We start from the raw sequence: 24,453 nt of genomic DNA, 5'->3' as shown, positions 1-24,453 counted from the left end.
CATAGCATTACCTGAGGACCCAGCTATACCACTCCTGGGCATATACCCAGAAGATGCTCCAACATATAACAAGGACATATGCTCCACTATATTTATAGCAGCCTTATTTATAATAGCCAGAAGCTGGAAAGAACCCAGGTGTCCTTCAACAGAGAAATGGATACAAAAAAATGTGGTACATTTACACAATGAAGTATTACTCAGCTATTAAAAATAATAAATTCGAGAAATTCTTAGGTAAATGGATAGAACTAGAAAATACCATCCTGAGTGAGGTAACCCAATCACAAAAGAACACATATGGTATTTACTCACTGATAAGTGGATATTTAGGCCAAAAGCTTATATTTAACATTTTAAACATAAGGTTTATAAATGTTGACACGAGTTTTGTTGTAAAACCACTTCAATACTTCAATTTAATTAAATTTAACAAATATTATCAGATGTGCTGGACACAAGAAGACAAAAAAGAAATACAAAGACAGATTCTGAGTAGTTAAGAGAATCTTGATAGAGGAGTCTCAAAGAAATAAGAATATTAAATTAAATAAACAATAATAAATATTATCTCAAAATTTTCCCCCAAGCCTTTCCTGTTATGTCACGTGCATCAGACATCCATCCAGTGGCTTACACCAGAAACTCAGGAATTTTACCACTTTGCTTCTTTTTATTGTTCTCTAGTCAGTTCTTACATCCCACTGTGTGTGGGCTGGGGAGTGAACACAAGTCATTAGGCTTTATGGTAATTCAATGCATAATTATTACTAAAGCTTAGAAGCATGTACTTATGAATTCTCTGATGAATGAATGAAGAAATAAAAAGGTAGGTATTTTTAGATCATGTTTTCTAGTAAGATTATAAAGTATTTTGGAATGTGAACAAACATTACTTTGTATTCTAAGAGATATCTGCTTCTGGTCTGTATGGCTGCTTGGATAATTCCATCATTCTAGGAACTTTGTGGATGGAGACTGAAATCTGAAACTAGTAGAAAACCTATTCTGACTGCCTTGGCAGTTTACTATGGGGTCAGCTGGACCTGTGGTGAAATTATATATGCATTTTTCCCTTGGGCATGCATTATCACATCTAGTCTGTATATCTTTGCTTTCTGCTTGGGGTGGAAAGATGGTAAAAATGCACGTGAAATGAAAAAGATCAAATATAAAGAAGCTTATTAAAATGAAATAGATGAATATTTAAAAAAGGGGATGCAAAGAAGAATTGTATATGGTCTAAATAAAACTTACATAGAAAAATAGTACATGAGGTAGGAAAAGAAAACCCAAAGCAAACCAAACCCTGTTCCAACCTGGAAAAACAAAGCAAAACAGAACAGTGGAGAAACAGTTTCTGTTGACAGGTTAAAGAGCATGTTAGGTTGGAATGTTTGTTCAGTTGCTCTTGTAGCACCATTAAGCTATGGGCCTCCTAAGAGTTTAGGTCACTGGCTCCTTTCTTAAGCAGTAGGCTAGAGCCTTACTGAAGGAGTGGACTCATGGAGTGTGTTTGCTCCCTTTGCTGTCTGTCTGTCTGTCTTCCTGTCTTCTTTCTATGATGTGATTATCTTCTGCTGTAATATGTGTCAAGAAGCCCTTGCCAATGTCAGTTTTTTAATCTTTTGAGATAATTTACTTATATTTTTTCCTTCCTGTTCCTCCCTCCAAACCGTCACATGTACACCTCCCTGCTCTTCTTCCAATACAGTCTCTTTTTTTGCACCGTTATTGCATGCATATGTGTGTGTGTGTGTGTGTGTGTGTGTGTGTAAAAAGAATCCAGTCAGTCCATGTCATGTTTCTAGTATGTTTTCAAGGCTGACCGTTTGGCACTGGACAACCAACTGCTATGCTCCTCCCTTGGATAGAGCAACTCTTCAGCTCCCAGCCTTCCTCAGTGAGGCTTCTTGGGCTTTTCTCTGCCTTCTTTGGCGTGCCTATTGTTGCTGTACTTGTTCAGCTCATGTGTAAGCACTTACGTTGGTGATGCATTAGGTGTGTAGCTTCTGATATTCCTAGGAGATACACTCTTGCACCTTACTTCCTGATCCTCTGACTTTTACAGTCTTTCCCGTTCCTTTTCTTCAATGCTCTCTGAGCCTTAGGTGCAGAAGTATTTTGTAGAGAAATCCTATGGGAAGTTGTTCTACAACTCTTCCTTTTGTTTGTCTGTGGTTTTCTGTAGTTGTCTCCAGTGTTGCAAAGCTCCCCAGCACCTAGACCATTGAGGCAATAAATTCCTGTTCACTATAGTTGACTAATTTGGGGTTTTGTATCATAACATAACAAAACACACCAAAGAAGGTCTGTAGCTCCTCATCACTTGGGTGCCAGTTGGTGTCCTGGTCCCAGCCGGGCTGTACTTCTCCCTCTCAAAGAGGAAGCACAGAGACCTTTCTACTGGCTACTGGTCTCACTTCTCAATTTCACATTTCCTGATACATTTGTCCACTGGAAGTATTGAGGTTCACTGCTGCAGCTCATGAACTCTGTCATGTGGCCTCTGGAGTGATGGAAGTGTCACTTTTTCTTTGTCCTGTACTATTGGATTCCAGGAAAAGATAGGAAGAGTTAAAAGAAATTTAATAGTTTATGGGTATAGTGAGCACAGGTTTACAGGTGTATGTAAAATTTATCAAAATATACTGTTAATTGTGGAGTTTATTCTTCTTAATGATCAACAATGTTAACAATTTATTTTTTTACTGTAACAAAAGTTCCTGTAGCATCCTAGAGTTTTTCATGCTCTAGCAAAATAGTCAGCTTTTAGTAATATTGATTTGGAATAGTTGGAAATACCAAGTTAGTTATTTGGTCATTGTTACTCTATTGTATGTCAGGTGGCTTTTAAATCCTCTGTGTTAATGAGGTAAAGAAGCAAACCATGTTGGGATACATTTATAGGAATGAACAACAGAATAACCTTTTCTGTCTCTTTATTAATCTCCTGACACCTCCTCCTTTTTGTTTGTCAGATTATTGGGTCTCATTTTTGTGTGGAAAATGCCTGTGCAAGCATTCTGTTTTACATGTTAGATTTGTAGCCTCATAGAACAACCTGCAGATTCACTATTTCTTGCTGAGAAAACCTTGGCTTAATTCAGTTCATCTGCATTGGTCCTTCATGGTCTCCTAGAAATCTTGGAGCTGTGGATGGAGGAATTCTCTCAAGGAGAGCAGAGTTCTTTGGGATGCTCATTGGAGTGGTGCGGTACATGTGAGAGGTTACAGGTTTCCCAACTCACATGGCAGCAACCAGGAAAGACTGAAGCAGTTAGGGGCATGGCTGGGCATCAAATGAATTCAAATTTCAGTTCCAACTTAGTGTTTCTGAGTTACTGAGGCAGTGAATCGTTTCCTGGAGTAAGAAAAGAACAAAAAGTACATTTGCTTATCCACAGAACAACAGACTTTTAAAGGAATATCTATAAATATCTATATTCTATATATCATCTATCTCTACAACTATATATGATTATTTAATATACATATATCTATCTTATGTATCATATTATTTATATAGATATAAATGCCAAAATACACCAAAGCAGAAGTAATGTATAAGTGGCTAGCATTGCAAAATCAGATTTATAATGCATGATTTATATTTTTAACAGTTTGTTGATCTGAACATGGTAAAGACGTGTAGTACTTTTTTGAATTAAGATATTCACCTTTATAGCCCTGTATTCTTTTACTAAATCCGAATAAAACAAGTCATTGCTACTCAACACAAGTTTGGAAGGTGTGTAGAGCAGCACTCAGAAGTGATTCTCACTAAAAAGGACTAATGCTATGCTTACTTCCCTTCCCTCTCCCTGCAGTCTCTAAAGAATCCACAAAATGCTCTTGAAGGGTATGTGGTTTTTTCCGGGGCGGGGAGACGTTAAAAGAATAAGTTCAGCTTTACTTAATACATGAGGGTTTTTTTTTTTTTTTTAAAGTTTGTTTTTATTCTTTGGGCTTTCTCTTTTACCTTTGTAATTTCATGTAATGATCTGAATGGTTTGTGTTTGTTTATTGACTAATACTTCATGGTAATCTAACCCAGTTTAATTCCTGCGTTATAACATGCGCTTCCCATATGTTTGTGCATTTAACATGTCTCAACAGCTTTGTTAAATAGATCTGACAGGTTTTCTTATTTTTTACATAGATAAAGAAAATTACACAGAGGGGGATATGCAGTTTTTAAGTTTCTACTGATCATGTATAAGGCTTTGAAAATTCACACATTGATGCCGGAGTTAGTGGTTGATAAAGGTTATTCTATTGTATCTAAATATTCCTTAACACTTGAGATTTTAAAAAATGTGTGAGAGCAAGAAATGACTCTTAAATGAAACAGTTACAGCATAGAACTTGCTTGTTTCATTTATGGCCTTTAATTAAAGTTATGTGTGGGGTTCTAGCATATAATAGCAGTGTTTTAAAAAGTTTTATAATAGTTTACCAGCCTTAAGCAGTCTCAGGGGACAGAAGCATGGCTTACCTCTGTGTATTAAATCATTTTATGCCACCACAGTCTAGAAGGTATACACTGCTGATACATTTAGGGATTAAATTATTTCCATCATGTGATTAAAACAAATAGAAAAATAACTTATTTAATTAATGTTCATTTATTCAACTGGTAAATTCCTGAAAACATCTTATTTTGTAGCCCTTATTTATATTCCATTGTGGTCTTGTGATTTTTATGTATCTATTTTGATATAGCTATAATTTAACACAACATTTAATGATTCAAATATTTAGTACTTTATAAATAGAAGAATGGTATGCTTGTATAGTATTTATTCTGCTTTTTTTGGTGAGATAGAAACTCTGCAACTTAATGTGTCATTTTTATTATCTTGAATAAACAAATTATAATACTTATGTCTCCCCTTGGGAAAATGTGCAGAAAATGGTAAAAACACGAATGTACACTTAAAACACTATATTATCTGTTTGATATTTTATTTTGTAGGACACACACACACACACACACATATACACACACACATATATATATATATTTGTATATATGTGTGTGTATGTGTATATGTGTGTGTACATATATACATATGATTCACAATATCATTTAGCTAAATGACATAATATCATCATATGCTAAATGATGTGTGAGAAGCAAGATATGTTATTTTTTTCCTCACCAGTATTACCTTGTGGTATTTATTGGGATTCCTTAACAGACTTCCATGGAAACAGTAAGAAATCATGATAATGCTTAATTACATTACTTCATGGAAATGGGTTATTGCTTGTGGAATTATTTAGATGTATTCTGTAATACTTAGATTCTGGAGTTTTTGGTACTGGAACATTGTAATTAGTTTAATAAAATTATATAATGAAGAAATTTAAGGGATATTGGGTTTAAAGTTTAGGCAGTAGTTTATTTAGAATATGCCTCAAAGGCAAGCTATGTTTTTATCTCCAAAAGTGATTAACAAAATAGAAGATAAAAAAAAAAAAAACACTTCAATTTAATATGTCATTTGATGAAAAGTCACTTTACTCTGTAATGTTTATTATTTGTTAGAAAGTTACAGGATGCAGGCAAGCCTTCTTTTTCATGAAATTTGATCATGTATTTATTGGGAACTGTTTATTTAAAGAAATGCAGAAGAAACAAAGTAAATGCTTGCTAAAATATAGAAAAAACAAAGTGAATGTTTGCTAAAAAATGTGCAATGCAGAGTCTTGTCTTAGGTTTGTAATCATTTTTCTTGGTAGATGATTAATAGGAACAGTAATTTAATAAAGATGTTTCTTATATCTGAAAATGTAGCAGTAACCTGATACAGGTCAAGAGGCAGATCAGGAGGACAGGGGAAGGCATGTTAGTGTGGGCCTAGAGACCACAATTTTGTTATCTCTTTCACACCTATTAGTTTCCATGTAACCTAATTGCTTGCATCTAATTTGCTGCTCTGGGAACTTGGATGTCCTGTCAGTACTTCCCAGTGCTACTTGAATGTTAATAAAATAAAAAGAAATTATAATTCTTTTCTGAAACTGTCTTGTAAATATAATTGATGTTTCTTGTCTAGAAAGCAAACATGGCCAACAAAGAACGATAGGCTAATCAAAGTAAGTGATGCTTAGTTACATCTGCATGTGAAATACAGATTGTAATGCTGAGAAGATGCTGTATGACAGTAAGCTTGGCCATTAAAAGTATACACCTTGGAAGGAGATTATATACTGGTCCATCATTTACTACTTCTGCCAGTTAACCTGTTCCTTCAAATCTCAATGACTTGGTAGTTAATACAGTAAAAGGAATGTTTGAAAATAATAGAAGAGACCAGAAACTTTGATGAAGCTGGAATCTGGAATCCTTATAGTGTCACCAGAAATAAAAATCCTAGAGGTATAAGGTACATTCAAGTGACTGTTATAAAAGGTTTGGAACCAGTCTTTTTGTTGGAACTCTGAAGAGGCAATCTAGAGGCTCAGGAAAGATCAGGATGCATGAGTTAATGGGACGTATCTGGAAGAATGGAGTCATTCCCCTTAGGGATGGGCGGGAAGAGTTGGATGGTACAGAATAACTTCATCCAAGAGTAGAAGTATTGAAGGATTTAAACAATTGGAAAGACAGCCAAGTCTGCCTCTAGCTTGTTTATCTGATCTTTTATCATTTCAGTAGAGTGAGGTTTGCCCCTCACTATTCCCAGCTCATGTTTTCTCTTTCAGTTTTCTTTCAGAGGAATGTTAACTCCATAAGTGCAGTGGACATTTTATTTTACATATTTACAGTCATGTACATGTGATTGTGTGTATCTCTCTAATATTCACCTTAAACATGAATAGTCAGTATCAAGAGACATTTGAAGAAAATCAGACATTGCAAAACAGAAAGCTATTGTTGAATAAACATTTGATTTTAGGAAAAAACCCATAAAATTCAGAAATATGCTAACACCTCTCATTAAGTTTTTAAATAATTTTGAAAAGCAATAGCAATTATTAAACAAGAACACAATAAACAGTTATAGAAGTAAGAGATATAAGTTCTTAGATATAAACAAAATAATGATTAGAAACAGCAGTGACAAAGAGGTAGAACAATAAAGCTGAAGTTGTTCTGTAAAAGTAGAACATGGGGGAGATATGAACCAGTGCAAGATTCTGAAAAGATAAGCTAGACTAGACAGAGGTGAATTTAGTGGAGAGAAAATAAGATGACAGGGAAAAAGTAGACAGATAATTGGATATAATTTCCTTGAATGAAGAAAGCCATCACTTCACACATTGTAAAACCCACTGAATGTTAAAAAAGATGAGTGAAAAAAAAAGACTCATTTGCCACATTCATGTGTGGTTTTAGAATTGTAGGGGTGGAGGAATCTTTTTGGAAGCATCCAGAGAAAATACAGATGTAATCAGTTAGCATCTACAAGTCCTGAAAAACAATGGTGGGATGTCGCTAATTCTGAAGGCAGATTGTGACCTGGAATTCTGCGTGTAGTGAAACTGAGTCAGGGACAGGCATTTTCAGACATTGCAGATTACTCTTTATGAAGTCTCTCTCTCTCTTGTTTTTATTTTTGGTTTTTCAAGACAGGGTTTCTGTGTGTGTAGTCCTAGCTGTCCTGGAACTCACTCTGTAGATCAGGTTGGCCTCGAACTCAGACATCTGCCTGCCTCTGCCTCCCAAGAGCTGTGATTAAAGGAGTGAACCACCACTGCCTAGCATGAAGTTTCTTTTGAAGAAAAAAAAAAAGTGCAAAACCAAAAAACTCCCTTGAGAATCCAGCCTTTAATTACACTCTAAGGAGGCTGAGGCAGGAGGATCAAAAGTGTCAAGGCAGCCAGTTTATTGCTTCTCTCTTGCCTGCCTATGGCCTGACACTATAAAGTCTGTCTGTAGTCACTTTTGCTTTTGTACTTCTCCCTTTACATTGCTCCTGCTACTTTTGAGGACTACAAATTGTGTCATGACTTAAATGTAATGATTCTATTGGGATGATGTTTCTATTAATATTTTATATCTAGCTCACCAAAGATAGATAACTAAATTTAGAAATACTTTTGACTAGAATATTTGTGACTGATTTTCTGGGAGTATTGATTTATAAGAAAATTTTACTTTTATTTTCAAAATTTTCTTTTATAGGGATGAGTTTTATTCGCATAACATTTTCAGTTGATCACAAAAAGGTAGAGCCTGCCATATTTAAATTCATGATGAAAATAAATGTTTAAGTCTTAATCTAGAAGATTTGAAAGAATCTTATAGCATAGTCTTAAAAGATTATCAATTATTTTACATTTATCAGTACAGAGTTTGTCATTTGAAATTTTTTAATCTCATATCTGTATTTGTGTGTATGTGTCTGTACAAGTGCACACATGCTGCTATTGTGTGTGTATGGAGGAGGTTGGGAGCAGCCTGCAGGAGTCAGTTTTGTGCTTCTTCTATGTGGTCCCAGGATTGAATTTAGGTCATCAGATGTGGTAGTGTGTATTTACTGGTCCACCTCATCAGCCCAAGTTTTGTTAAGCATACATACCAGTATGTATCTCAATAATATAGATGAAAGGTAATTTTTGTTCTTTTAGCATTTAAATCTGTGGTTTAAAAAAGAGATCTGAAATTTACTTTCCAGTTGCTAGTCTTAAATAAATGTTCATTCTGTGATATGGTTTTCCTCTCTTCTAGTCAATGATGTATATATCACATGCATCTATATACATACATATATATCTATATACATATATGTATATAGATATATATGTTTATATATGGTATAAGTACATTCCTCACCATAGTTTGGAATATAAAATTCTATTTTTTTCTCTACTTGGAATTGACTGAATTCATTCGGTGATTGTTGGCTGTTACAGCTTTATTATGTTTAAAATAAGAAAACAGTGACATTGAAACCTCCCTTCTTTGTAACATGTGGCTTCAATTTGCATTTTAATCAGAGTATGGAAGTCATTACTCTGACATCTGAAACTTTGGTAGCCGTAAAAGTTATCACTCACAGGACAGCAGACATAGTTTATTTTGTGTTTATTACTGGGTGGCCCTCTTGAAACTTTCCTAAACCTAATTGAATCCAGATATTAGAAAATCAAATTAATTATTTAAATACCATTAAATCATGACATTTATTTTGGATGTATTTAGTTGAATTGTCTTAACTGGATTGATTCAAGCGAATGTTTAAGATTACAGACTTAGAGCATGCACATTCAGACATCTACTTGATAGTATTTCCAGAAGATTTTAAGTGGATATTTTCTGCCTAATTTGTACATAATAAAAGAAATCATTAGTTTTATTCTTTCCATTATACGTAGTTTCTTCCTGACTGATGACTGATGTCATATAATTTATTTCACAGACCCATAGGACTATTATTGATAATTTTTTTTGTGTTTTGTTATGCTTTCAGTAAATCTTGCTCTATTTCAAAACTTTCAGACATTTCTCATGATAAAAGTCTCTAGTTCCTTGTTCGTTCATTTCCTTTTTTTAGTCAGCCACTACTTGGGCCTGTTTCCTTTGTATCCACCAATCTAAGAAGCTAGTCATTTCTGCCCTAGGCATTTAAGCTCAGGCCTAGGAATTGGCAAGCCTTTGTTTTTAAGCTTCAGATGGTTGGTTTTGCTGGCTGTGTAGATAGATCATGTGATCTCTGGGTCAGTGTCAGCTTTGCTAGCATAGGACAAAAGACCCCTAGAATATATATAAATGAACTAACATGGCTGTATTCCAATAAAACTTTCTTTACTGACACTGAAACTTGAAATTTGATAATTTTCACATGTCAAGAGTAATAGCATCCTTTTGTTTTTTCATTTTTACAAGTGTTTGTGTTATCATCCAGGGCTGTCATAGCAAATAACCACACACATTAAATGGCTCATTACAACAGACGTTTATTTCTTCTTGGTTCTGGAGGCTGGAAGCTAAAAGCTGCATGTGGCAGGACCTTGCTGTCTCTGAGGTCTCAGACTTTGGGAATCCTCTCCATACTCTGACAGCTTCTGGTGGCTCCTTGCAAGAATTGCTGTTCTCTGTCTTGTCACTTCATTGTTTTAAATCTCTGCCCTAGTCATTCTGCTGTCTTTTGTTCTGACTGTGTGACTGTGTAAATGAATCCCTTTCCTTTCTCACATAAAGACATCGGTGAGTCACTAGATTTCGTGCTCAGCTCAGTGCAGAGATCCTGTCTCCAATAATTTCACATTCACATGTCCTAGGATCATATTTTTTTGGGAGGGGGGACAATATGTAGCCCAATAGCCAACTTTAAAAATAATATAAAAGCTATTCCTAGTGTGTAAGCCTTGCCCTTGCAGAATATGCAGGGGAACAAACTTGTTCATCTATTTTCTGACTCCTGCCAGAGTTGACTTTTATTTATTCTTTCATTAAACTCATATTCTAATTTGGAAACAAGGTGTGAATTAAAGCTTATTGAGGCCTTATTGATGCTTTGTTTTTAATGTCTTTTATATTGTTGAATTTTCAAGCAGCTGCTTACAAAACATGATATTACTGAATTTAGTCACTGAGACTGACATTACATAGGTAGAAAATAGTAAATCTAAGATTTGATTCTGCATTTGAACCCAAATGATGGTGGAGTTTTTCTCTCTTCTACTCTCTGTGTAGTTTCTTTCTGTAGCACTTGAAGTAGGCCTGTGTCCTAGTTACATACAGCAGCTATAAATTCATTTCTGTTTCTGTGATAAAACACTCAGACCAAAGCAGCTTTAGACAGGAAAATGTTTAGTTTACAGTTGCAGGTCATAGTCCTTCGCTGAGGTAAAGTCAAGGCAAGAATTGAAAACATTGCATTCATGATCTGTAGAGAGAAACAAGAGCCCACACTCCCGATTCGCTTCTGCTTCTGTCTTTTGTTCTGTATAGATCAGCACCTATTACCTAGGGAACAGTGTCACTCACAAGGGGCTGAGCCCTCCTATAACAATTAAACATCCAGACAAGTCCCCACAGATATGCCTACTGTCTAAACTGATGAAGATAATTACTTGAGACTTCTTTCCAGGTAATTTTAGGTTGTGTCAAGTTGATAATGGCAACCATTGTAGTCCATAATTCTTAATGGCTTGTTTTAGCTCTCCAAGAGGATGATATTAAGTCCCCAGTGTTTGGGGTCAAAGAATGACTTGTGGGAGTTGGTTCTTACTACCATTATGGATCCTGGGGATGGTGTCAGGTTCTTAGGTTTGTGTTATATGTCTTTAATCCACCGGATTAATCTAGCTGGCCTAGAACCCAGATCTTTAAAACAAACAAACAAACAAACAAACAAACAAACAAATATACAAAACTTCTGTAATAGTATTTCAGGAGAGTGAACTTAAGTTCAAGGTCTTACATGGAAAGAACTTGGCTCATTTTATTATACTCAAAGTTACTGGTAGGCCTTGACAGAATGGTGTTAAAATGAGATTAGAAAGAGAGGCAAAAGTCTGATCATATTTAAGACATTGGTGGCCATGATAAAGTAGTTAGCTTTTTGGTGTAGGAGACCATTGGGCATTAAGGATGTAAGATGTTGCAATGCCACTTGTATTTTTATAACAGTTATTCCAGGTAGTAAAGGAAGAAATAAGATTTGTGAATAGTTGTCCTAGAAGCTCCCGGCCCATCTGTCTCAGATACTGCCATGAATTGTAAGAGACTTAAAGCCTTTGTATATAAATGTCTTATGAACTAAGTTTGATTGAGTTTCACAGATGTTTATTTAGATAAAAATACATGTGGGATAACATGTAAGAGTTTTACTAATGTATTTTACTCTTAACAAAACAAATTTTGCAGTCATTTTCTGTAATTTATACTTTTCTTTCTGTCACGTCCACCAAGGCCTTTTAGTTTTCCTGAAACAGCAGTGTGTCGATATCTGCAGTACCACACTCTAGCACATTTTTGCATGTAGTAGTGAAAATAGTAGAATTACTTTTTTTGTTAATAGAAGTTATCCTGAATTGTATGCCAGTACCCTGTTGGTTGGAAGGAAGGATGAATTATAGATGGAGTTACATGAGCTGTTCTAACTGTAGAAACACCTGTGAGTGGTAGATCATGTTAGGGATCGCAAGGCAAGAAGGGTTGTAACCAGAGTTCCAGATGCATTTGAGCCACTTTAAGTTCATTACAGTCAGAATCTGTTAAGTGAAAACATTTTATGAATTGATTTGAACTTTTATAATGTAATGCAATATAGTATGTTGATTCATAGTATCAAAATGCTTTGTTATTCATTTTGAAAAATAGGTTTTAACATCTTTATTAGTACTCTATTAAAACTTGATTTTCATAGCTGTTTTTTAGAAGTCTATCTATATAAATGTCTCTATACATGAAGTAGGATCAGAATGTATTTTTGTCCTTATATTTTAATGTCTTTTTTTAAGTTAATGACATTTATTTTTTCATTAAGAGTGACTAACAATTACATTACTTAATTGTGCGAAAGTTCATATGGTATACTTTGTCTTTTTTTTTAAACAGTGAGCTTAATTTTGCTAAAGATTATTTATATTTAGAAATGCTAGTCATTTAGTCTTTATTAGCAACGTGTGTGTGTGTGTGTGTGTGTGTGTATATATATATATATATATATATATATATATGCATTGTAGTAGAAAGGAATTTATTGACTGTATTTTTAGGCTGTCATATTTAAAATACATTTTTTGATGTTATAAATTGTTAAAGTGAATTCCTATTAACTCTAGAGTGTGAGCATTTGATAAGACTAGAAGGAAACATCACCTTTAGAGAATACTGGTTTTCTGTACTGTATGTTCTTATACAATTTATGACTTCTAAATTCTTATTAGTGTAATTTATGATGGAAATAACATTGACAGCGAGGCAGACTATATACAGGGGATGATGGAAGGTCCTGGTGATGGGGACTGACTGAAAGCTGACCTCCATCTCAGGATCTCAGGTAGAGAGGACCATATGTGGGAAAGGCTAAGCACTTTTAGGATGCAGCAAGGGTCAGTTTCCATCTCTCCCGACTCCTGTTTATGTTGTTAAGTATATAGCAAGGTGATCTTGTTCCTGTGGCTTAAGGTAAAGAATTCTCTATTGCAACACTATGTATAGGCAGTGAAGCAGTCTAGATTAGTGTCTAAGGAGAATGCTTGGCATTGTATTGAGTTAGTGTGAACTAACGAGTTAAGTGCCACAATTGCAAATCAGCTTCAGTTACTACAAACACTAAAGCCTCTGTTCATTTCCATTGGTCTGTGCAGCATCATGGCCTGTGGCAACCAGACTTGGTGAGCTGATGAAGATTCATGGCCTTCAGGTTTTGCCACCCATGTATTAGTATTGGGAACTTTACTTATTCTCTTCACAGACTTCTCTCTCCCCATTTTCTCTACACAGTTGATCTTGTGTAATTCTTTAACACAGTTGGCAGTGAATGGTAGCTTAGTAGAGTGCACCAGAAAGTTAAGTAATTAACTAATAAACAGGTATTTATATATACACGCTTTGAACACAGTGGTGAGTGGTAATTTAGTGGAGTATATAGGCCTGTTATTAAGTAACAAATAAATTTGTAAATTTATGTAAAACGAATTCATGTAAAAAGGGCAGTTTAGGATGTTGCTCTTCAGTCTTGAGTAAAGTAAATTTTCTTGAGTTCAAGTAAGGACCCCAGACACTTGATTTGCGCACCTTTGTTCATCGGATATGCTAAATTGATAAGTGAATTTTGTTTCCCCTTCTTCTTTCAGCATTTATTTTATTTCTATACCTCCAGGTGCTTATCCTTGTAAGTTTCCTATGTTTAGGCATTCTTGAACTTAATGAAAACTGAATGTCTAGCAGAAAGCAATAATATAAATGTGGTTTCAGACAGTGTCAAAACAACATAGGTTAGGGGAACTGTTGTTAGAGGCAGGAGGGAGGGAGCAACTTGTAACAGTGCTTACATCCTAATAGGCAAACTCTACTCCAGCTATGCTACCATGTACCCCACTGTCTGCTTCTGCCCCATCTAGAATCTTAATTTGGCCTTTTCATGTCCATTTCCAGTTTTTGTTTGTTTGTTTTACTGAATTGATAGAGAATTGGCTATACGTCTGATTTGTAGTCTAACAAAACTCTTGGTTTCTAGTTTCTTAGTTTTCTGTTAACAGCATTAGAGCCCAAGGATATCCATGTAAGATGGCAGATTAGCTGGGTGGGTAGGGAGGATCTAGGCTGCAGAGGGGGAAAGTGTCATTAAACTATATGATATGAAAGAAATTTCTTTAATTAAAAAGAACAATAAAGAAGTCACTCTGTGTGACTCAGTGAAATAAAAGTCAAGATAAGACAAACAGCCTGTTAGGGAGGAGCTGAAATAAAAAGAATGCCTAACTGGGATTCATGCTATAGAGGGACATAAGCAGCCACCATCTGAAGACTTTCCTTAACTCAGGCCCCAGGTCGGTGCTGAGTCTTTGGGTGGCATTCCTCTATCTTGAACATGAGTACCATTAAAGCACTGAACCAGAGAAATGGACTGCAAGGCAGAGAAGCAATGGATACCCTTTTATGTGGAATATTAGCTACAGTAGATTAGGTTGTGGAGACAGCCAGAAGTATGGGCCCAAATCTTAGATATTTCATGGATGCCCAGGAGTCATGAGCCTGCGAAGAAGCCACTCACTCACCTTCCATCTTGGTGAACTACATTGAACTGCAGAATTCCATTACCTTGGAACAGTTTCCTAACAGGCATGAACAGGAAGAGACCTTCTCTAGTGACAAACTGTAGGTTTCTGTAACTCTCCTTAAAACCACAGTTGCAGAAAGCTAGCTTGCTCTCTCTCTCTCTCTCTCTCTCTCTCTCTCTCTCTCTCTCTGTACGTGTGTTTGTGGGGGGTGGGGGAGAGAGAGAGAGAGAGAGAGAGAGAGAGAGAGAGAGAGAGAGAGAGAGAAGGAGGAGGAGGAGGAGGAGGAGGAGGAGGAGGAGGAGGAGGAGAAGGAGGGAGAGGAGGAAGAGGGAGAGGAGGAAGAAGATGAGGAGGAGGAGGAGGAAGAAGGAGAAGAAGGAGAAGAAAAAGGAAAGAAGAAAAGAGAATAGAGAGGAGAGACCAAGAGATCAAAATGTATCGATCATGTAGGGAAGAGCCTCTGGGGGAGGCGAGGCCCCTGGTCTAGAAAGTTCAGGGTTAGGGGTTGATAGGCCAGCCATACTTCTTAACAGGTAAGGCACTGAGGAATGCTGGGAGAACATGGAGGCCAGGTTATCAAGCATTTGTGCAATGGGTGGTTGGCTTCATGTGTTGGGTCTTGCAGTGAGGTGAAATATCATGATGACAGGCATGTATGACAGAGGCTTTGTAGAAATAGAGAATGGTATAATCTTTAAAATTGTGCCCACAATGACCTACTTTTTAAAAATAAACATCATCTCTTAAAGTGTTTAACACCTCCTAAAATAGCATAATCAGTTAAGGACCAAGAATATAACACCAGAGCCCACTGGTAACATTTTGTATTTAAATCCAATGCAACCTCTGTTCTTAAATGTAGGATATATATTACATATCTTTTGTAAATTGAGTTTTTATTTTGACTTATTTCTGGGATTATATTCATAGATAAAAATCACTCTCAAAAGGAGTAATTATTACATGTTTATACCAATATTGGTGCTAGCTTTTGTAGCACTGTGACTCAAAATACCTGTCAGGGAAAGGTTTATGTTTGTTTAGGCTTCAGAGGAAGCTCAGATGAGCACGGTGGACAGTAGGAGTACAAGGTGATGTTTTGTTCACATGACAGCAGACAGGAAATAGACCCAGGGCTAGACCCAGGGCTAGATTAGTCTTCAGATTTTTGCCTGTTAGTCCCACCCCTCCCCCTAACCTCCTAAAAACTCCACAGCTTTCAAAATAGTACCAAGACCTGGAGGCCAAGCTACTGGGAGATATTTCTGCTGGAAATCATAATAATTACTGTCTGCTTAAAAATCAAGAGGAATTATCTAAATATAGTCACCATTTCTTAGTACAAGGGCAGAGGAAGGAGGCGGGTTATTGTCTAACAACTATTTACTACATGGGCTGAATTTGTATACTTTCAAAATATTTTAAATGACAAATCAGAGACCACATTAAGTTTGCTGGTTGAGAAAATTTAGTTCTGTAATATCGAAACTCTTCTTTTGAAAGAGGATTGAAGTAGTAGAATTCTATATATTGTTGTTTTGTGCTTGTAGTTTTGCTTGTAATATTTGTTGTGATGATTAATTGAAGAAGGTAGGATTATAGGAGAAATAGGCTTTTCTTTTGATACATTTTATTATGCTAAAAGAAGACAGAACATAACAAGGTACGTGATTAGGTCATGTCACACTGAATGGAACATGACAGGACATGTATTTACCAAAGTACATTCTTCCTTAGAGCCAGACTGTTGCTCTCAATTTGGAAATGAACCATCTGCTTATCATTACATTCCTGGAGAACTCACCAGCCCACATCTCTAAACAGAAGTAACATTCCTCATAACCTTGAACCGCTGCTGAGCCCGTTGTCTCCATATGTAGCAAATAGTCCCCGAGTTCTGAATGAAAACAGATTATGACATTTATGATGTCTAAGAAGGACAAGTTGATTTCATTAACATGAAAGACCAACAGATTATATTCTCAGCATTTGAGATTGCTGTAACACAGTTGGGACATATGTATTCACACTCTGGTTAACCACACATCCCCAAACAACCAGTATATGAGCATTTACCCATACAGAACTTGAACAAGCTATGTAGTGTGAAAAGTTGTTGAGGGGTAAAGATTCAAGGATGCCTCCTAAATTTCTCACTTTTGTTGACTTGAAGAACAAGAACAGGAGCAGTGGCAAGTGCAGGTGAGATTCATTTGCCTGTTTGCTGTTGGGTAGCTCCTGAGTGTGCTACCTTTTCCCGTGGGCTATCCACCAGAGCTCAGCTTCTTAAGCTGTACTCACAACCCCATGCATGTAACTGGACATGGGAGCTGTGCAAAATTGGAAGCAGTAGAAGTTTTCTAATTACCCAGTGACCAAAAATTAATTCAAAGTCAATTCACAGTGAAGCCAAGGTATTTCTGGCAGTTTTTGTTTGTGTTGCCTGTCATGACTTTCTGATTGTAAACATGTAGATTATGTACTGTGCATGTCGTGGCACATAACACTAACATGCTGCATGAAATGAGTATGCATGTATTCAGATGTACTGTGTTTCGAATCATACTTCTTTCGCTGTACAGTTTTCTGCTGTGGCAGAGACATAATGATTTAATTATGGAAAGTAAAGACTTGTAGTATTTGCCTGTCATCATTGCTTAGAATGTAAACATCAAATTAGTGCATCATATTGTGGTAAAGTGTGTGATTTTCAGCATCACTGTTTGAGTTGTTGACTTGAGTTTTAGATTATCTGTAGACACATAAAAGAAGTTGTATTGGGCATGTCATAAATCTAAATTGGAGCCAGGCGGTGGTGGTGCATACCTTTATTTAGCACTTGGGAAGCAGAGGCAGGCCTTTATGAGTTCGAGGCCAGCCTGGTCTACAGAGTGAGTTCCAGGGCAGCCAGGGCTACACAGAGAAACCCTGTCTCAAAAAACCAAACCAAACCAAACCAAAATTAAATTGGAAATTCACATGGTTCATAATCAACTCCTCCTCTTCTGTCACCAATACCACCACCACCACCACCACCACCACCACCACCACCATCATCACCCTTGTCATCATTGTCCTTTGTATATACTATGTCTGCAGACAGGAGCAGTAATAGCTGCTGTCTGCCCTCTGATGTTACATCTCTTGTGTAGGACCAAGAGGTTGGGATTCCTCAGCTCTTGTTAAAGGTTGCTGTGACATTATATAGCAGGCCTCCAGTTCCTTAGTCCTAGATGGGGGCCACTGTTAAAGCTCCTGGATGTGAAACCTCTGCGATGCTTGGCCTACAGGCCTGATAGGTCTCTGGAATTGTTCCAGTGACTAAGTTTTCAATTTTTCTTTTCTGAGTTTATTTAGATTTTTTTAACCAAGAGCTGAGGTTTCTGTTCTGTCCATTTTTACCATTTCCCTTGTTGTTATTCCAGTTTTTTTTTTTTTTTTTTTTTTTTTTTTTTTTTGGTTTTCTTGTTCCTTTTGTTTCTTCTTCAGCTGTCTTCAACATTACTAGAATTCACCAAGGTTTGGGACAACAAAAAGTTAGTAAAAATTCTTTTATATAGCCCACATTTTCATTCTAAGGATCTTCAGAATCAGCTGCTCTCATTGCATAGTTTTCTGGAGCCATGAGTTGAATACTAACACTCCCTGGGTGATTCTAGCATTTGAAAGTCCAGCTAGCTGTTTGACTACAGGTCTTTTGGTGACGGACTGCTAGTATAGCAATGGAGAGTCCAACATTTGCCAGTTAGGGAGTCAGATCGTCCCATCTTACAACAGTTTTGTATATTTGCAAGAAAATGAACATCAAAAAGAATGATTATGCTGAGAATTTAAAGAACTTATTACCACTTTTTAAAATTTCACAGTGCTTTAACAGTGTTTACTATCTGCCCAGTGCCTTAGCACAGGGGTAGGCAGGCCTTTTTTCTCTGTCTCACATCTCTTAATTCTGTACTTTTGAAAGACATATTAAGAACGTCTAATAATAGTGGGGTAGAGAGTTCTTCAAGTGATTTCTCCTACAAAAAATAGGATAAAAGCTCTAGTATCAGAAACAACAGGAAAAACAGTCAAAGTCCATAGGAACTTGCCCCCTCTAAAATAGCTCCTGGCTCCTCTCTGTGACCAGTTACTCATCCAAAATTACTGAATGAAATTATAATAATTTACATTTGATAATGATACTTAAATTTAATTATTGAAGGTACAAAATATTAAATACAAAATTCTAATAATATGTAATTCAGGATTTAAATAATGTGAGTGGTATTGTTAGATTTTTAAATTATTTTTGTTCATTACATATATTATATTTAAAAGTTATACATTTTCATAAAAATGTATGAAAGCATTTTATGTGTACATGCACCCATACACATACATACACACACACACACACACACACACACACACACACACACGGCATGATACTGTCTGCAATTTCAGCTTTCCTCTGGAGTCATAGGACCTATCCTGCCCCCCTGGGTAGAGACCACCAAATGGACAGAGGGAAACATTAGAAAATCAACAATAAAGAAAATCTCCCAAGATTACTACTGCTGTTTCTTCACTATACATTCCTATAGATGCTTTTGACACACCCACATGCTCACACAGGCACACACATTCAGTCTTAAATTTAGAATTACATCTAGGATTTATGAGACTGGGTTTCTTATCTAGCATTGTTTTTAACAAACAGACTTTTTAAAAATAATGTTTTAAACAAGATTTTGTAGATATCTACCCACACATAGTCACATAGGAAATGTCAAATGAATGCTTAGTATTAATCATCTTCGGTGGAATGAAAACTCTAGGAGCGGAGCATTTTTAAAAACAGTTCCCTGTGAGATAGTTACAAGTACTGACAGTCTTCTATCCCAACCATTTCCCTCCCACACTTGTTAGCACTGGCTTAGGTACAAGTAAACTAAAACCCTTTAGTAGAGGTCAGAAGAAAGTTGCACACTCCAGTGCTTTCCAATAGAATCCAGGGCAGCTTAGCCTTACTGACAGAATGCTGTTAGATTGAGACACTTAAAACACTGGTGGAAAGAGGTGGCAAATTAGTTCATTTGAGCTAAAGATGAGATTTGAGTAAAGTTCATTTGGATACTAAAGAAAAAGAATTTTGTCTTCAAATCATGTCTCCATAGATAGCTCTCCCTTTTATCTCTCGTTTGAGACATAAAAGTAATTTGATCTGGTTTTGAGAAACCATTGTTTACTTTATCACGAGTGATTGCTTGCTACATCCGCCTTTCCATGCTTCCTCTATGAAATCACCTTCCTGAGTTGTCTGGTTTTAACAGAAACTGGAAGACGTATGGCACACTGTGGCATGCCCGTCACCGAGAGTAAAATAAAAGCAAATGCGTCATTGGTGACAGTTTTACAAGTAGATCTTTCAGCTGGTTTTATGTGCTTCAGTAAAATCTATCGGTGAACTCATTGATGTATAATTTATGTTGGGAGTATGTGAGTAATTCCTTTTTCAACAATGGTCTACTTTGAATCTCTTACCAAATTATATTGAAATTGTGCTGCATTATCACAATTTTGCAGACTGTCCTAAAGGATTTTAGTTTTAGTGTTCATGTTTTGGTGTCAGCTCCTCTGCTTCCCAGGTCTATGTGTGTTGACTTGTGCATAGGACCTCTAAGGATTGTGATCTCCCATCTCAACACATGCAGAAATGGTGGTTCTTATTTACAAATTACACTTTACCAGTTAAGTCTGACTGAGGGTCCTGCCCATGTCCCATATGCCAATGTGTAGACCTGCTTTGCCTCGACAGCTTGTAAGCTGCCTACCTCCTTTGTTGTAACTCTAGATTTAGTGCAACAGCAGTGCATGTTTTCTAGACTCTGCTGGACTTCATTCCAGGGCCACCTCCCTCTCTTCCATCTCCTTGTTTTTCTTTTGCATATATTATGTACTGTCCCCCTGCCTTAAAGTCTGTATTTTGGTCATCCTCATAAGATTATTCTATCTCTTAATTCACAGAGGAAGGAGGTAATTGGATTGGATAAAGCAGAGATAAAGCAGGGAGGAGGAGGGAGAGCTCAGTTGTATTTGTTTTCCTTGTAGCACCATTTATATAGAGTGCTATGCATACTTGTAACTCCATCCTCTGCAGGTTCATTCTTGCTTAGTCTCTATAATCCCTCTGTTCCCCCTTCCTTTCTGGTCACCCACTTTTTATCTAGCCATTAAGTACTCAAGATGTAGTTATTAAAAAATATTGTGACCAACTCAAAGCCCTAGATCTGAGCCTGAGTGGGTTGAGCTGGTCAGTCCACCAGCTCTCCTTCATCTACCTGCACCACTAGGGTGAGCTTTTCAGCACTGCCCTCATTCGCTTGATCAGTGTTTCAGCCAGCAATGGATATGTAGAGCCAGCTCTCCTGCTCTCATGCCCTCAGGACTGGCTTGCCTGCCCATGCCAGCAGGGCTAGCTCTATTGTGCTGCCCATGCTAAGTACAGGGCTGGCTTGCTCCTGCTCTCCTGAGTGCTGGAGCTCATGAAAATATACATCTGAGTTTTGAATTGGTCAAATAGGGTCTTCATGACATAGAACAAAAACAGGTTATCCTCTGGGGAGGAGTTCTAGTCAGGATCCAGTATTGCCAGTGTAGCAGGATCCAGAGACCTCAAACCAGAGCAGTTACTCATTGCAGGGAACATTTGCAAGTAAAGACCTGTGGACAAAAGAGTATATACTGCAGGGCACATTGTGACACACTACAGCTTCCAGAATGAGATTAGTTTTTTCTTTTGGTAATTTGATTGCAAGGGCAGAGGACAGGTATAAAGGGTCAGGCAGATGAGTGAGATTAGGGTGCATTGATGTGAAATTCACAAGAAAATAAAAAGTTAAATAATAAAAATACCGTGACCATGTTTTTTCTCTTTCATCTATGACTTTCTAACTGTAACTCAGTCTCTTTCCTTACCTTTTTGGTCAAATATTTTAAAGAAGTTCTTGGATAGCCTTTCACAGCCTTGTTCCCATTTTTATGGAAGAAGCTAAATTTGTGGAACAATTGACATTGTTTTGAAAACTGTTCACTGATGATCAGATGACTTCTTTGAAAGTTTAAAAACTTTAAATTTGGGCTGGAGAGATGGCTCAGAGTTTAAGAGCACTGGCTGCTCTTCCAGAGGTCCTGAGTTCAATTCCCAGCACCCACATGGTGGCTCACAACCATCTATAGGAGGATCTGCTACCCTCTTCAGGCAGGTGGATGTATATGCATCAGAGCACGCATAAATTAATAAATAAAATTAAAAAACAAACAAACAAAAAAAGTTTAAATTTACATGACTATGACTCATTCGAATGGGGTTTAGATGAACAGCAGGCTGCTCATTCTTACTCTTGCCCTTGCTGGCAGCTTTTCATTAACCGAATGCATTGCTGTCGTTAGTTATTATTGTTTAGGGTTTCTGAGACACTTGCCTCAGCCTCCTGAGTGCTGGAATTTCATATGTTCACCATCATCCCCACATTTGCTCTTCTTGATTCAGTTGTAGCTGCTGTTGTCTTTGTGCCGTAGATGATGGGAACTTGGCTAAGATGTTCCCATCATGGAAAAACACAAATGGTGCTTAAAATAGAATTTAATGATCACTGGATCCTAGTCAGACTTACTTTGTAATTTTATTTCTAACCAAGCAAACCTAGTTTTTCTCACCTCACTGGCAGTTAGGAAGTTTTCAATGAGTTTTAGCCTTTTTCTATAAAATAAAGTTATTGGAATTTTATAGTGATTGAATATCTAAATTACTTTGGATAGTTTTAACACCTTAATACTAAGTCTTCCAAACACAGGAGCAGAAGATGTATTTGCATTTATTTGTGTCTTAAATTTTGAATTTTGTTGTTTATAGTGCATACTTTTCTTAAACCTCCATGATTAAATTATTTTGCTAAGATTTTTAATTTTTAATGCCTTTGTAAATGAAATTGTTTTCTTAATGTTCTTACATGATTTTTGCTACCTGTTAGAGATCAATGACGTGGGTGTTATCTCTGACATTTCTAAATTACCCTCACCCCGAGTATTTTAAAGTAGTAGTGCTTTGATTGAATTCGTTGGAAAATAACATTCAGAATAACCAGCAATGTCTGAATTGAATACAAAATGTTGAATTTTGCTAAGGTAACACATCTCTAAGTGAACATATTTGAAATGCTGCCACAGAAGGATCCAGCATGTAAATAACTTTTAGGAACCTTTCACATCAGGTCTTTAAAGTCAGAAGCCTGAAAACTCTGTTTTGGGGATAATTTAGAACTTGTCACTCTTGAAGGTACTGAATATGTTCTAGTGTTGGCATTTCACAGTTTTGAGTGAGATATACAGTTGTGTACACATCATACATTTAGTTATTTATATCTTTTTATTTATTCACAGGCCACAGAAACACTATTTAGAATGGGTGTTGCAAGAGGAACCATCACAACTTTAAGAAACGGAGAAGTAAGATGAGAATCTTGATATCCTTATGACTTGTTTGTTATTCTTGCATTAACTCTTGGTTTGCTGTGTCTGCAGTATATACTGAGGGGATGGTGTTCTGTGATGTACGCGATGGACATGACATTGTCCTTGATGTGCCCATCCCTCATTGCTTCCACTTAGTGGAATCAGAGCTTAGGTTGAAAATGAGTCATATAATCTCTGGTTCCTAATTGCTTTTACTTTTAAGAGAAGGTGGTACCTCTAATAATAACTTGTACACAGACATTTTAGTGAAAAGAAATCATGTGCCCTTTATGCTTCCTGTTTTGTCAGAAGTAGGATTCTAACCCACGCCTCCAGGGGAGACTACAGTCTGAACTCAGTGCCTTAGAACTTGGCCATCTTGTCAGCTGTGCTTTCTTTTTGTGTTATACAGAACTGCTACTTATTTCCTACGATAAAATTTAAAATATTTAGTCTCTCTTCATTGGCAGAGAGAAAGTGGGAGGAGGAGAGATATGTTTGTTTTGTCTTATTGAGTCAGCTCAGTTAAATTGTAGGCTATAAGTTTTAATATTTCTAAATGTTCCTGTCAGTTCAAAATAGTCTATCACCTGGAATAAATTTCTACTCAAAAATTATCCGCAGCCTGATGGCTACCCCATATTTATCTTTATTTTCTTCCTCACTAAGACATATTTAGGTTACAGGTGAATTTAATATTTTGTTGCTGTTTTCTTTCTGTTTTATGCATTTATTGGTAAATGCATAATGATAAAATGTAGTATATCTATCCTGGAATTAAGTCCCTTGTTATTGAATGTAGTATTTCTAATTGAGTAAGCTCAATATTTAACAGCAGAAGTGTCTAACAGGTAATTGGAATTATATATACCTATACGATTATAATTTGGATTGACTTGTATATTTATTCATTAAGAACAACCATACTATCATTTAAAAATTCCTAAATATTTATTTGTATATTGGCAAATCACTGTATTATTTTAACATTTTATTGATGAAGAAAGACTTAATCCCCCATATCCATAAAAAAATTTATGAATGCTATATCTATAAAGGAAGCTTTATCTGTCTAGAGAGCCTGACAGTGAATTTCAGTTTTATTAGTTATTTTATGTTTATTCAGAAGGGGTAATAATGCACTTTTGCACTTGATGTCCATCATGTAGGAAGGCTTTCTAAGCAGTTATTTGAGTGTGTCAGTATATACTGAGTATATGACTTGACTTTATTGAACTAACTAATATGGTGGTTTTCCAGCCATTC

General features: G+C 36.4%; 1 protein-coding gene across 2 annotated transcripts in view; it reads left to right on the top strand.

Annotated features, from left to right (window-relative positions):
* Tmem135 (transmembrane protein 135) overlaps positions 1-24,453 on the top strand; it is a 180,781-nt gene that overhangs the window by 57,797 nt on the left and 98,531 nt on the right. Inside the window, exon 5 of one of the 2 annotated variants that reach the window (XM_034516600.2) lies at positions 23,116-23,181. The exons of the other annotated variant lie outside the window; for it this stretch is intronic. Coding sequence (XP_034372491.1) covers positions 23,116-23,181 — 66 coding nt within the window. The remainder of the gene's footprint in view (positions 1-23,115; positions 23,182-24,453) is intronic. 2 annotated transcript variants of the gene reach the window in all.

This window comes from Arvicanthis niloticus, chromosome 1 (genome assembly GCF_011762505.2).
Source record: "Arvicanthis niloticus isolate mArvNil1 chromosome 1, mArvNil1.pat.X, whole genome shotgun sequence".
Classification (NCBI taxonomy): domain Eukaryota; kingdom Metazoa; phylum Chordata; class Mammalia; order Rodentia; family Muridae; genus Arvicanthis; species Arvicanthis niloticus.
This window is presented reverse-complemented; position numbering and strand designations above follow the sequence as displayed.